Source organism: Gymnoscopelus braueri (assembly GCF_963280865.1).
Source record: "Gymnoscopelus braueri genome assembly, chromosome: 21".
In the NCBI taxonomy this organism is placed as follows: domain Eukaryota; kingdom Metazoa; phylum Chordata; class Actinopteri; order Myctophiformes; family Myctophidae; genus Gymnoscopelus; species Gymnoscopelus braueri.
Window position 1 is genome coordinate 11,430,290 of NC_137623.1, and position 13,919 is coordinate 11,444,208.

Consider the following 13,919-nt stretch of genomic DNA (forward strand, 5'->3'; position numbering starts at 1 on the left):
ATATTTTGTATTTGTTACATGAACTGAATATAGTGAGGAGGATGATTCAATATGGGCCCCAAAACAGATTTAAATGCTTGTGTACATTTTCTGAACAAGAGTTCAAATCTGCTTTTTCTATATTTTTGACCCACTATATTTGTTTCCACTTTGTCTTCTGAGTGTATGGAAACCATTTATTTTACAGAACATCACCAGTGTAATATACGTACTGTACAAAAAAAAACAATATCCAGCCATGCAACTATTTCAACTCTTGTTTAAATGTCACCTGAGGACATACATGGGGTGAAGTTTCTATCACGGCACTTTAACAACTGCCATTAATCACTTGAACCCTAGCATCCCTATGGGGGGACATTCGCCAAAAATAGCAGATCTACAAGCTCACAACACGTCGCAACCTGACGTGTTGTGAGCTTGTAGATTGGCTATTGTTGGCAAAGAGATTTGGTGAAGAGGGTAAGAAAGAGCGCACTCGGGGTTCGTTTTAGTATAGAGCAGTGGTTCTCAACCAGTGGCCCGGGGACCACCAGTGGTCCTTGAGGGGGTTCCAGGTGGTCCCCAGCTAAATGATGGAGAGTTGTTAACCATATGGACCCTTATTAAATCTTTAACTCTTGAGAGCGTAAAATGAAACCAAATGGACCATTTACGGGTCCATTTGGTTTCATTTCACATTAGTTTATTTTGGTTCAAATGGTGGTCCGTGGCTCAAATACCGAATAAATAATGGACCTCGATATGAAACGGGTTGAAAACCACTGGTATAGAGGGTGTAAGTGGTTAGCCTGGTTCTACATTCAGCTCAGCAGCCAGCCTGCCCGGTAGCTCCGACGTCTTCCTTGACCTGTAAGTGGCGCTGCGACAGGATGTGTTTGAGTGTGTCCAGCTCCTGCGATAGCTGTCCTATCCGTATCTGCAGCCTCTGGTTCTCCTCCTGGAGCTGTGAGGCCCTCTGCTGGGTCAGCACGATGCGCCGGCGGGCCTTGTCCCGGCTCTTTCTCACGGCGACGTTGTTCCTCTCGCGTCGCATGCGGTACTCCATGCTGTCCTTGCTGAGGGACCTCTTTGTCACCGGGAGGCGCAGAGGCATGGGGGGCGACGGCAGGACGAAGTGAGAGAAATCCTGGGGTCAGAATCAGAAATGGACAGAAATTAGGTTTATTCACCGCCAAGCGCACACGCACGCACACACACCACCCTTACTCCAAAAAACAAGATGACAACTCAGTCTGTACAGAGGCAACGTCATTTCAGAAAACACTCGAGGGTCACAAGAAAAGCTATCACTTTTCAATAGCGAAAATAATCCATCTATAATCTGGCGTTCGATTTTCGCTGTTTAAAAATATATATAGGCTACTGTGGTGTGGATTGAGATGCAAAATCTGATCAATCTAAATAAAAACGTTTCCACGCTATAGTGAGTGGAAATGATCATCCTCTGCGACTCCAAATGACGGCCCTGAGTCTGTCACTGGAATCCCCTGCAGTGTGTCCATCAGATCAGACCCATAAGCAAGAGTATGAGGAGTCATTATTATTCATGGCCAACTTGGTATAGATGGCAAGCCTGTTGCTTTCATGCCCTAATACCATCTCTCTTTTCTTTCTTTCTTTCTAAGTAGACATAAGACACACGCACGCGCGCGCACACACACACACACACACACACACACACACACACACACACACACACACACACACACACACACACACACACACACACACACACACACACACACACACACACACACACACACACACACACACACACACACACAAACCTGCTGGGCTGTGGCCTGGTTCTGGTGATGGTTGGGGCTCCCTGTGCCCATTGTGTTATTGAGACAAGATGGTGGGTAGGACAGGTACGACAGGCCTGTCATCTGCTCGGCCATTCTGTCTCCACCGCTACCTCTGACCAGTCCTTGAGACTGGCTGTACGACATCATGTCCATCTGTGTCATCTGACCGGCTGATGGGTTGGAGGAGATGGGGTTCAGAGCCTGGTTGAGACCTTGCCCTGGATAGGGACTGTTCCATTCCTGGATGACAGTGGACGTCCTGGAGTCAGACATCTGTGTGTGGGGTTCAGAATCACAATCAGAATCTCTCTAACCACTTAGACCCTAAACGCTTCCATTCAGTGGTGGAAAAAGTACTCAAATGTTTTACTTACGTAAAAGTATCAATACTGCAATGTAGAAGTACTCAAGGTACCAAAAGTAAAAGTACTAAAATGTTTGAAAATAGCAGATATACAAGCTCACAACGCGTCGTGTTGTGAGCTTTATAAAATAGGGCTAAAGTGGTTAATGTATGTTTTATAATGTAATAATTTATATCTGCAAAGTAACTAGTAACTAAAGTTTTCAAATAATTGTAGTGGAGTAAAAGTACAATATGTGCCTCTGAGATGTAGTGGAGTAGAAGTAAAAGTATAGACAATTGGAAATACTCCAGTAAAGTAAAAGTACCTCAAAATTGGACTTAAGTACAGTACTTGAGTAAATGTACTTAGTTACTTTACACCACTGCTTCCATTGACCTAGGTCAATGGTATAGACCCCCCCTCAGGAGTCTATACTTAAGATAGACAGATAGTCATACAAGCTCATAGCGCGGCACCGAGTGCCGTGCTACGAGCTTGTAGATCTGCTATTTTTGAAAAATCGTGAAAAAATATGTTTTATATTTTTTTCAAAAAACTGTTAGGATTTAGATTTTTTTAAAGAATCGCCTCAGTGGGTTTTATAAATATTTAATCAATGAAAAGTTCTAACAAGAGCTTGTGACTAAATAATAACTACATTGGATCTTTTTCTCCATTTCCTGAAAAGTAACGGTTTTGGACATGCAAGGTTTCTGCCAAACAGCAACAATATACAATAGAAAGATAAAGATAAGGAGGAGCTCTTAATATGGTTTGAATCTGACTTTAGCACTATGTAACCTTTCATAGCAGAGCTGTTGTCTCTTTCAAAATTCTATATTTTTTTAAGTATAAGAAACAATTCTTTGGGTTTCAGCTCCTCAAGAAATAAATAGTCGTAAAAATAGTGTTCAAATGTAACACAATAACAACTGTACAAGTTTCTTTCCAACTATTTGCTGGTTTAATTAATATATTTTATAGTGACTGTCAAACCCATAACCACAATAAGTAGCCTATCAAATTGAACTGTAGATTCCATTGTGTTGCAGTTAAATTCTTAGGCTATACTGTAGATATTGTCAGTGGTTGAGATATTTTTACTTTACTTGAGTGTTTCCAATTTTCAGTACTTAAAGTTCTACTCATCTCAGAGGCAAATATTGTACTGTTTACTCTAATTATTTGAAATCTTTAGTTACTGGTTACTTAGATTTGAATTATCATTACAAAACATGCATTAACCACTTCAGCCGAATATTTAAACTTTGGCTATTTGAAAATAGCAGATCTACAAGCTCACAACGCGTGACGCGTTGTGAACTTGTAGATCTGCTATTTTCAAAAGATTTTAATACATTTTATACATATTCTGCATAATGAGTACTTTCTACTTTTGGTTCTTTAAGTACATTTTGATACCGATACTTTTGTACTGTAATTTTTTTATTCCGGGCTTTAACTTGTAAGTATTAGTATAGTATACTTTAACTTAAGTATTTTCTTAAGTAAAACAATTGAGTACTTTTCCCACCACTGGATATTGTAATATTAGATAAATAAAATGTATTCTGAATTGACTTACCATGATGACTTCCCCTCTGGTGCACTACCAACAATATAATAGTAGCCTACTGAATGTTCCTCCAAGTTCCTCTATCTGATGTCTGACTTGAAATGAGCTGAGGAGAAAGAGAGAGACAGGTAGGCTCCTGTGATGATGCTCCCCATGCCATCACTTCCTCAAACAGAACACACACCACTGGTGGAAAAAGTACTCAAATTTTTTTACTTAAGTAAAAGTATCAATAATGCAATGTAGAAGTCAGTTACAAGTAAAAGTCCAGGTTCAAAATGTACTTGAAAAGTACCAAGAGTAGAAAGTACTCATTATGCAGAATGTCCCATTTCACAAGTTTTCAAACGTATAAAATGTATGCAAATCTTTTGAAAATAGCAGATCTACAAGCACACAACGTGTTGCATCGCATTGTAAGCTTGTAGATCTGCTATTTTCAAATGGCCTATAAATGTAGGCTATATAGGGCTGAAGTGGGTAACGTATGTTTTGTAATAATAATCGAAATCTACAACTTAACTAGTTACTAAAGTTTTCAAATAATTGTATTGGAGTAAAAGACAATAGTTGTTTCTGAGATGTAGTGGAGTAAAAGTAAAAATACAGAAAATTGGAAATAGCAAACAAAAAATACCTCAAAATCGTACTTAAAGGGTATTTCACTTTCAAAAAAACTTTGGGTCATTGTATCGTCTACTCAGGCTTTTGTGAGCCCTCCAGGCCGTTTTTAAGTTGCTTGATTTAGTATTTAGATATTTGATAATCATTTTATCAGACACGCCCCCTTCCTATACAAACACATTATAACTGCAAACTCCATTTTTAACCTGTTAGATTCATCAAAAACACCCGTCCTTGGTTCTGCTGACTCACCCTGCCCTCCTAATACGTGAGGGGGACGTGTTTTTTAGATTACTTATTTTTATTTTATTTTTGAGTATTTAAATATTTTCATTTTCCCCAAAAAATATCGAAAAAACACGGCCCCCTCGCGTATTAGGAGGGCAGGGTGAGTCACCAGAACCAAGGACGGGTGTTTTTGATTAAACTAACATGTTAAAATTGAGTTATAATGGGTTTGTATAGGAAGGGGGCGTGTCTGATAAAATGAATATCAAATATCTAAATACTGAATCAAGCAACTTAAAAACGGTCTGGGGGGCTCACAAAAGCCTGAGTAGACGATAAAATGACCAAAAGTTTTTTTGAAAGTGAAATATCCCTTTAAGTAGGCTACAGTAGGCCTACTTGAGTAATGTAGTTACTTACACCACTGGAGGCAGGATGACCCCCAGGGGTCCTTGAGGGGGTTCCAGGGGGTCCCGGCGTTGCGATGCAACGCGCTGTGAGCTTGTATATCCCCCCCCCTTTTTTTTCTTGGAAAACATGTGAAAAATTAGGAATGTTATTGAAACATTTTAACAACACAGATCTTGTTTGGGGGTCCCTGGCACAAACTATATTTTCAGATGGGGTTCCACACGGCCAAATAGCCTACATATTAAATTGGGCGCGTATCTTTTTGAAAAGGTTTGGGAACCACTGACTGGTCTTTGTACTTTAATTTGTCTCTCCATACAAGCTGGAAATTCATCTGATGATGACCACTGGTGTTGGAGAGTAGTGTAGTAGCCTTGGATCATGTAGCCACGGATGTTAACTCGACATTAGGAACATGTGTGCACTGTATTAGCCCGTGTTATTCAATAGATATGTGTTTAATCCCGTCTGTGTCGGATTCTGTCGGAAGTTCCCTGTATTCCTCAATGGGCGGTAGTGACGAGGCGCATCCGGTGAAAGCCGGTATTACACTCAATGTAAACAGGAAGTAAACGAGGGGGGTGGAAATGGCGTTCGGCCACAAACGGGATTAAAACACATATATATTTAAATATACGGACTAATACATTGCACAAAGATTCCGAATGCTGAGTTAATATCCGGTACTACCGGGTAAGCACCTTATATTTTGTATTTGTACATGTTCGGAGATGTACAGATCTTACGGGCGGATGCTCAGTGACAATTGGGGGGTAAAGCCCAAGACGATCATAAATATGCAAATGTGAAAATAAATAAAATACATCTATGATGATGAAAGTCTTGATCCAAGCCAAGGCTAGTGTAGTGTTTTCGGCACAAACATGTAGGCTAATTAAACAAATAGTTTAACTACATTTAGCTGGTAGACTGATTCAAGGGCCTACATTATATATTTATTTTATTTGCATATAAGTGGTTCAAATTGTGACGCAACGCGTAGTGAGCTTGTAGATCGGCTATTTTCAGAACATAGCCAGCGTTGCCACGTTCGATTATTATAAGCAACTTTGGGCTTGTTTTTCTGTAAAGTTGCTTGTAAATATTGGTTAGTTGCGGGTTGCGGTTTTTTGGCCTTGTTTCTTAAATGTAGTTGCTTATTTAGGCTTGTTTTTTTTAAAGTGAGCATTTGTGTAGACTGTTTCAGAATCAGAAATATTCCAAATATTCCACATTTTATTGCAAGAGTTTTTGAAAATAGCAGATCTACAATCTCACAATGCGTTGTAAACTTGTAGATTGTCTGACTCTGACTATTTTCAAATAGCCGACATAGCTAGGTTTAATTAAAGTGCTCATGTGTCCCAAGTTGCTTTTCTTGGAGCTTGTTTTGGTATACCTAGTTGCTTATTTCTCTCACAAAGTATGGCAACACTACGATCGTCCCTATGCAGCTTCCGTACTGAACACACGAGCATGACTTCAAAATGGCCGCCCCCATAGACAGCGTGAGTGAAGCTCTAATGAAAAAAATGTATTAAATGTAATCATTCAAGATTTATCTGAGATATACCAGATCAATTACTATATTTGTCGTGTTCGCGAGTTTCTTTTGAATATATTTATGTTAATGTTTTATTATACTAAAGGACGTGTTACTGAGCCTGTTGTTAGCCCACCGTTAAGCCTTGTTTTCTTCAATATGCAATAAGCATTTCCATTTAGTTTGCCACATTAATGTTTGCAGTGGTGGGAAAAGTACTACATTATTTTGGAACCCTTTAAGACCTGAGGCTATTTTTTTTATTTTTATTTTTTTTATCCTAACAGTTTTTTTTTTTATCCAAAAAAAATAAATTAAAGATTTTTCAAAAATAGCAGATCTACAAGCTCATTGCGCGGCACCGAGTGCCGCGCTATGAGCTTGTATATCTGCTATTTTTGAATAGCCAAATAAATCTAAAGTGACACAGATGCGTTCACAGAAAAGTTTTGGTATCAAAATGCACTTAAAGTAGAAAGTAGGCCTACTCATTATTTAGACTGTCCCATCCCACACGTTTTCAAATGTATACACATCTTTTTGAAATAGCAGATCTACAAGCTCACGAACGCATTGTGAGCTTGTAGATCGGCTATTTTCAAATGGCCGAAATGTATATATAGGGCTGAAGTGGTTAATGTATGTTTTGTAATAATAATCAACATTGACAAAGTAACTAGTAACTAAAGTTGTCAAATAATTGTAGTGGAGTAAAATAATATAAAATGATTATTGATTGATGATTATTAAATATTTGCCTCTGAGATGTAGTGGTGGAGTAGAAGTAAAATGACTGTAAATATTCCAGTAAAGCAAAAATACCTCAAAATTGTACTTAAGTACAGTACTTGAGTACATGTTAGTTACACCACTGCCATTTAGTTTGCCACATTGTTAATGTTTGTTTATTTTCCACAGGATCTAATTGACAGGGATTTGCCTAAAGCCGTAAATCTGTTAAACAATCTCACAGAACAGGTAATGTGTGGGTGTATTTTTTATAATTTTTTAGTATCCCCCAAAAAGTATTACACTAAACGATGTGTACACTATAGGCTTACTGTGGATTAGGTCTTTCTTTATTAAGTATAATAGAAGTATAATATTGGGACAAACAGAATAATGGAGTCAGACTGAGTCCCTGGAACGAACATATTTAACTCAAATCTTTGCTTCTGGGGGGTTCCTGGCAGGGACCCCCCAGAAGCAAAGATTTGAGTTAAATATGTTCGCTTTAAAAGAATATATATTCAAAGATTTGCACAAACTGTCATGATTTTTCAAAAATAGCATATCTACAAGCTCGTAGCACAGCACGAAGTGACACGCTATGAGGTTGTATATCTGCTATTTTTTAATAGCCAAAGTATAAAATAATCATTTTTTAGCTCAAATCTAAAATTACACAGATGCTTTCCCAGTTTTAATGGGTTAAAATCTTGTATCTCAATGGGATTTTTTTACCTGTATAAATAAATACAGGGGGGTTGTTTGAATTATTGTATGATGACTTGACTGACTGTTGTACATCGCCTCTTAGGTCGTTTCAGTTACAGCTCATGTCCGTGAGCTGCTAAAGAAGGTCCAAGATGGAGCATTTAGGACGACAAAGGTGAGGGAACCATTTGTCAGAAGACATTCTTCAATGGAATGAAACTTTGAATCAGATTAGAGTGTGTATTTTCTGCTGTATCAAATTCATGTTGTAAAGTACTTGTGCGATTAACAACTTCAACTAAAACCCACTTTATGAAATGTCTGTAAAATTCTACTTGACTTAATCTGAATACATTTCTGTCACTCCCTCTCATTTTCTTCTCTCTGCCTCAGGGTATGTCTTTTCTGGACCTTAGGTACCACCTCCTGCTGTTCTACCTGCAAGACCTCACTCACCTCATCAGCATCAAAACAGAAGGAGGCAAAATCAAGGAGAGTGGAGCCCTGGACAGACTTGTCACCATTAGAACGGTGAGATTTCCTGCTTAGTTCTCTTATCTCTCTCTCTCTTATTACAGGCTCACTATAGAAACCTTTCACTTCATTTCCATTGCAGTTGTTACGATGCAGTTATGAATGTACAATTTAGATCTGATGCATCAAAATCATTAAACATGAATCATGTCTCGTTTCCAGGTGCTGGAGAAGTTGCGGCCCCTCGATCACAAGCTGAAATATCAGATTGATAAACTGGTGCGCACAGCTATTACTGGCAGCCTAGGTGAGTTGAAGAACATCAATTCATCATTAAAACACTGTCGTGTGTGTGTGTGTGTGTGTGTATATATATATATATATATATATATATAAATATATATGTATATGTAATATAATTTAAAAAAGTGAAACTTTCATATATTCCAGATTCATTGTGCATAAAGTGAAATATTTGAAACCTGTTTTAATCTTGATGATTATGGCATACAGCTCATGAAAATCAAAAATCCATATCTCAAAATATTTGAATATTACATGAGGCCACTCAAAAAATATATATAATACAGAAATGTCGACCATCTGAAAAGTATGTTTAATTTATGCACTCAATACTTGGTCTGGGCTACTTTCGAATTTCTTTTCCCTTTTCAATACATTTTAGCTGAAAACGACCCACTGCAGCTGCGTCCTAATCCTGAGAACCTTATCAGCAAAGTAAGATTCTGTCTTGTTACTTTCGATTATATCTCATACTGTAACTGTTAGGTTTCTGTTTCAACTATCAGGCTTTTGTTGGTTTTGGTTGTAATTCATTCTACATAATTATTTTTGCACAGGCTGCTTTATTCAGGAAATTGTTAATGGCCTATTCTAAAAATAGTGTTTAAATGTTTCATTGTCATTCCTCTATTTTTAAAAAACATTTTATCAAAGTCAGGGTGCCATTATTAATTCTTGATGTACCAGCTCAACATCACTGCATGACTTTGAAAGTCATACAGGCCGTTAATGTCTCCTTTGCTGTGTCAATCTCACAGCTCAGTGAATCGGAAGAGTCTGAAGAGGATGAAGATGGGAACCAGCCAGCCTCTAAGAAGGAGAAGACGCCTGCACCCTCTAGTGGCAGGAAATATGTACCGCCGAGGATTGCCCCAATGCACTATGGTAATGTCTGCATTACAATGCAATTAATTTTCTGGTGCCATTCTCAGAATGTCTGATCTGGATAATCCTATGGGTTTGAAATTGAGGCACCATTGTTTCATTCAGCAGTGACAGCTGCTGTGGTGATGGTCCTCTCACACTGCTGCTGGAGACGGATCCAGAACACTGCAGCTTTCGTTCTCCAGTGGGATCTTTGTGCACAGAGTGTAGTTGCTTTATACTCTTTTTCTGCTCGCCTGTATATTGCTTGACACATTTCCGTTACGTTGTGGACACCCATGTCAGTGTTTCCCCTACCATTAACCTTGGAGGGGGACCTCCCCAAGGCAAAATTGTATTTCACAAAGCAGGATTAGAAAGTCAGCCAGATTAAGTCAGCCAGATAGTTTCCTGGCAATACTGACATATCTGTGAAACAAAATAGGAAAAACGTGGGTTTACGATTTAATCACATGATTGCTAATATAAAATATTACCTAGCTCACCTGATAATCCTGCTTTGTGAAATAAATATAATATGTATATATATAATATAATCATATAGCGTCTTTATCCAAAGTGCTTTACAATGTGCATTACATTCACGCAAAGATTCACACATCGAGGGTGGAGGAAACCATGCAAGGCACCAACCTGCGCACCGGGAGGCGGGAGCAGTTGGGGGTTCTGTGTCTTGCTCAAGGACACTTTAACAGATTTGACACTAACCCGGGAGGGGGGGGGGGGGGGGCTGGGGGAGCTGGGGATCTACCTACCTGGTAACCTTAAACGAATGGCCACAGCATTGGCACAGAGTCCAGAGCCACTGCTGCCATGGCCTGTGAAATACTTCTCAGATATTGATTTGACAAGCATTTCAGTTCAATCTGTCATCAGGCTTATGGTTCATTCATTATATTTGTAACATAAACAAATGTTAAACATTACAGCAACAATCCAATATAAAAATGTGAAGACTATAAAAAAACAAAGTAGCAAGTCAAATAGATTTGAGGATTCTCAGTAGCTCAGCGCATGTAATTCGTTTCCTTAGCAATATTGCAGTAGGTGAGTAATGTTGTCCAATTACAGTAAATTAAGGTAATAGATTGCCCCTGATGTGATCAAAAATAAACCCCAAAATTGGTTTCAAACTTGGTGCCCCCCCCCATTGGCTTCTAGCCCAGGCACCCCCCATTCATTCATTCTCTCCTTTCCGCCCAGACGGTGACCTAACGGAAGCGGACAAGAAGAAGGACGAGGTGGACAGGCAGCGCCGGGTGGCACTGCGGAGCTCCCTCATCCAGGAGCTGAGACAGCAGTACAGCGACGCCCCCGAGGAGATCAGGGACAGGCGTGACTTCCAGACCGACAAGGAGAGCCGTGATGACCAGCACAGGTGCCATTTTTAATATGTAGACCACCTCTGAAGTGTTGGATCCGACCCTGTTCTATTAGACCAGGGGTCTTCAACAGGGGGTCCGGGACCAAATCTTTGTGTCATATTGTTTTTAGTTTTTTTACCTTAACCACTTAAACCCTAGCATCCTTTTTTCTGAGGAGAACTTTAGACAAAAATAGCAGATCTACAAGCTCACAACGCCTCGCGCTGCGAGGCGTTGTGAGCTTGTAGATCGGCTATTTTTGGCAAAGAGGTGTAGGTGTAGAGGGGGAAAAAGAGCAGACCAAGTGAACAAAAAAGGTTTCATCTAAAACACAATTTTATAAAATATAGAGGGGGTCCCTCCCTGCTTCATCTCTCATCTATACAATATGTAGTGGGGGTCCCTGCTTCATCTCTCTCTCAGCTAGGGGGTCCTTGGCCTGAAAACGTTGAAGACCCCTGTATTAGACAAACCAATAGGGTTGATTTTGGTCATTCAATTGATTTAGTAATATATATATAAGCGCAATGTAGTAAACTGAAAAGGTATGTTCTAATCACATTCAAGATTTCATGTGGTAAATCTCGTGCACGAGGCCACAAGAGTAAAATTCTTTGGTTTCAGTTCCTCAAAACTGTAGCAACATTAACAAGAGAAATGATTAAGAAATACAACAGGTAGTAATTTCAGAAATAGCTGAGTGTGTACAGTAATAATCATAGCACACTAAAAACAAACGGCACCACATGAATAATGCTTTATTAGGCACTCTGTCATTTCCATTTGTTCCAGCGGTATGACCTGAGCTATAATGACCTTTGCCTCTTCACAGGAAAAAGTATGAGGAGTCGATGATGATTCGTCTGAACATGCCCAAGAGTGAGAGGAAAGCTAAGAAGAGAGGCTTGATGGGAATGTCCAGTCAGCTCAATGCCATCACGCACTTCAGTGACATCACAGCCCTGACGGGTGGCGAGGGAGGACAGGTGAGTTGAGCCAATCGGCTGCACAGGCTGACGCTAACTAGCCGTTGATTAGTGTTGGGATCCGGAACCGGAGAAACCAAATCCAACATTGATGAACCGGAATCGGTTCCATCACACTTGGAGCGGTTTCTGGAACCGGTTTTATTACGCTATCCGAGCTGGTATATGGACTAAAATCGTGATAATGTGTGCAAATCTTTGAATATATGTTTTTTTTTTTAAAGCAAATATTTTTAACTAAAATCTTTGCTTCTGGGGATTCTACAAATGGACCACCCAAAAGCAAAGATTTGAGTTAAACAAAGTTTGCTTTAAAGATATATATATACATTCAAAGTTTTGCAAAAATGATCTACAAGCTCATAGCCAAAGTATAAAATAATGGTTAAAGTTGTTACACAGATGCGTTCCCGGTTTGAATGGGTGAAAGAGTCCATTTCGTTCCATTTGTACTCGGTAAACTAACGCTCGAAGGGTCCCAGTGCACATCTTCTGATTTATGTGTAGTTTGTATGACGACACAGTATTATTTTGACAACATGCTGAATGTCTCTGCAGGATGGGGATAATCCCCGTTCCAAGAAAAAGAAGCAACCCATGAAGAAGAAAACCAAAAGGAAAGGTGATTACAAATCTAAACTGTAAACACATTGCTGCGCAGTGCTCACTATTATTTACCAGACCTTGGTCAAATGTCATTTGTATAAATACACTTATCAGCTTGTTTAAGTTAATAATCATCCCTTGTTCTGTCCTTTTCAGCCTTCAAGAAAGGCAGAAAATAAAAACCACTGATGCTGGGGGGAGATGGAAGACAAAGAAAACGGCATTAGATTATACAAAATGTAATTGTATTGGTTTTTTATTAAAAAGTGGAAAAGCAAGTTGTAGAATTGTTTTCCCAGGGGTATTTCAAATGGGTGTTTGTATTTCTATTGTTTTGGGAAATAGTAAAACAAAGAAAAAATGTATACAAAAGGCAAAAGTACAATATGGAGACTAATGAATAAAATATTTTCTGGAATGACTTAATTTGTGTGACATGTTATTAAAACATAGCTTAGTAATATATTTTCATACATTTAAAATGAGGATAAAACAGAAATCACTTATTGATCACGGGTGCTTAACTTTGTATTGGAAATGTCAATCAGCGGACCAATAATGTGCTGCGATGGAAGTATAGTCAGTACTACTATAATGAATACTATGATGCCTGTACGTGGCTTTGTCTTTTATCCATGTTGCTTACTAATTGGTGGGGTTGTTGGAGTGATAAGTTTTTATATAAATAAATATACGCTAGTACAAAAAGTTCAAACATCGGGGTGTGTGTGGGAATAAAACTATGATAGTGAATGCAATGCATGAGAAATTAGCCTTGCTGCATAGGACCAAGACTGTCATAGATTTCTTTTGAGTCTGACATTTCAGACTATAAAATAAATCTGAGTCTTGGTCCAAGGCTATATGAGAAATATGTTTTGACATGTTGAAGGGTGCACAAACCAAAACGCAGTACAGTCAATGTCGTCTGTAGAAGGGAAGAGGGAGAGTTTGCTGATCAGGCCAACTTTTGTAAGCCTGGTAAGCCCTCAGCACCTAGGCTGACCAGACGTGTCACGTGCTGCATCAGCTGATGACTCTCCCAACTCTGCCACAGGGGAACAGGAACAACCAGGGCATCCCATCACACAGCTGGACGGGTGTCACCAAAAGGTCAAACTAGGCTTTGTGTGAAGCATTTTATTAAGGGCCATGTCATCTTCCACCTTAAGCTCTGAATCGTCTTCGTTTGAGCTGCTTTGTGATATTACAAAATATACATACAAAAATATTGTATGTTGTACCAACACACAATGTTGGTATGATATGAGGCTGTTTGAGTTGGTAAGAAATTACCAACATTATGGGGAATTCCCAGGCCGAT

The 13,919-nt window shown here is 39.1% G+C and overlaps 2 protein-coding genes across 3 annotated transcripts; one reads left to right on the forward strand and one right to left on the reverse strand.

Moving 5' to 3' along the window:
* Nucleotides 1-696: 696 nt before the first annotated feature.
* On the reverse strand, nt 697-3,821 carry cebp1 (CCAAT/enhancer binding protein (C/EBP) 1). The gene is made up of 3 exons (XM_080417634.1): nt 3,744-3,821; nt 1,791-2,084; nt 697-1,129 (listed from the first exon to the last, which is right to left on the reverse strand). Exons 1-3 carry the CDS (start codon nt 3,744-3,746, stop codon nt 809-811), a joined length of 618 nt encoding a protein of 205 aa, XP_080273760.1. The 5' UTR covers nt 3,747-3,821; the 3' UTR covers nt 697-808.
* A 2,657-nt stretch (nt 3,822-6,478) lies between these two features.
* On the forward strand, nt 6,479-13,017 carry ngdn (neuroguidin, EIF4E binding protein). Of its 2 annotated transcripts, none has more exons than XM_080417740.1 (11): nt 6,479-6,505; nt 7,459-7,518; nt 8,081-8,152; nt 8,371-8,508; nt 8,674-8,758; nt 9,137-9,189; nt 9,513-9,639; nt 10,843-11,017; nt 11,836-11,989; nt 12,548-12,630; nt 12,768-13,017. In XM_080417740.1, the coding sequence occupies exons 1-11, from the start codon at nt 6,485-6,487 to the stop codon at nt 12,772-12,774; spliced, it is 975 nt and encodes a 324-aa protein (XP_080273866.1). In that variant the 5' UTR covers nt 6,479-6,484; the 3' UTR covers nt 12,775-13,017. The 2 variants fall into 2 exon arrangements, with proteins under 2 accessions (XP_080273866.1, XP_080273867.1); XM_080417741.1 differs by having other exon boundaries at nt 12,548-12,611; nt 12,752-13,017.
* Nucleotides 13,018-13,919: the final 902 nt, after the last annotated feature.

Coding starts and splice junctions, on each gene's coding strand:
- ngdn (XM_080417740.1), top strand. CDS start 6,485: ATGGCCGCCCCCATAGACAGC. Junction 6,506..7,458: donor TGGCCGCCCCCATAGACAGC/GTGAGTGAAGCT, acceptor TATTTTCCACAG/GATCTAATTGACAGGGATTT. Junction 9,190..9,512: donor CTGAGAACCTTATCAGCAAA/GTAAGATTCTGT, acceptor TCAATCTCACAG/CTCAGTGAATCGGAAGAGTC.
- cebp1 (XM_080417634.1), bottom strand. Junction 1,130..1,790: donor ACCAGGCCACAGCCCAGCAG/GTTTGTGTGTGT, acceptor TTCTGACCCCAG/GATTTCTCTCACTTCGTCCT.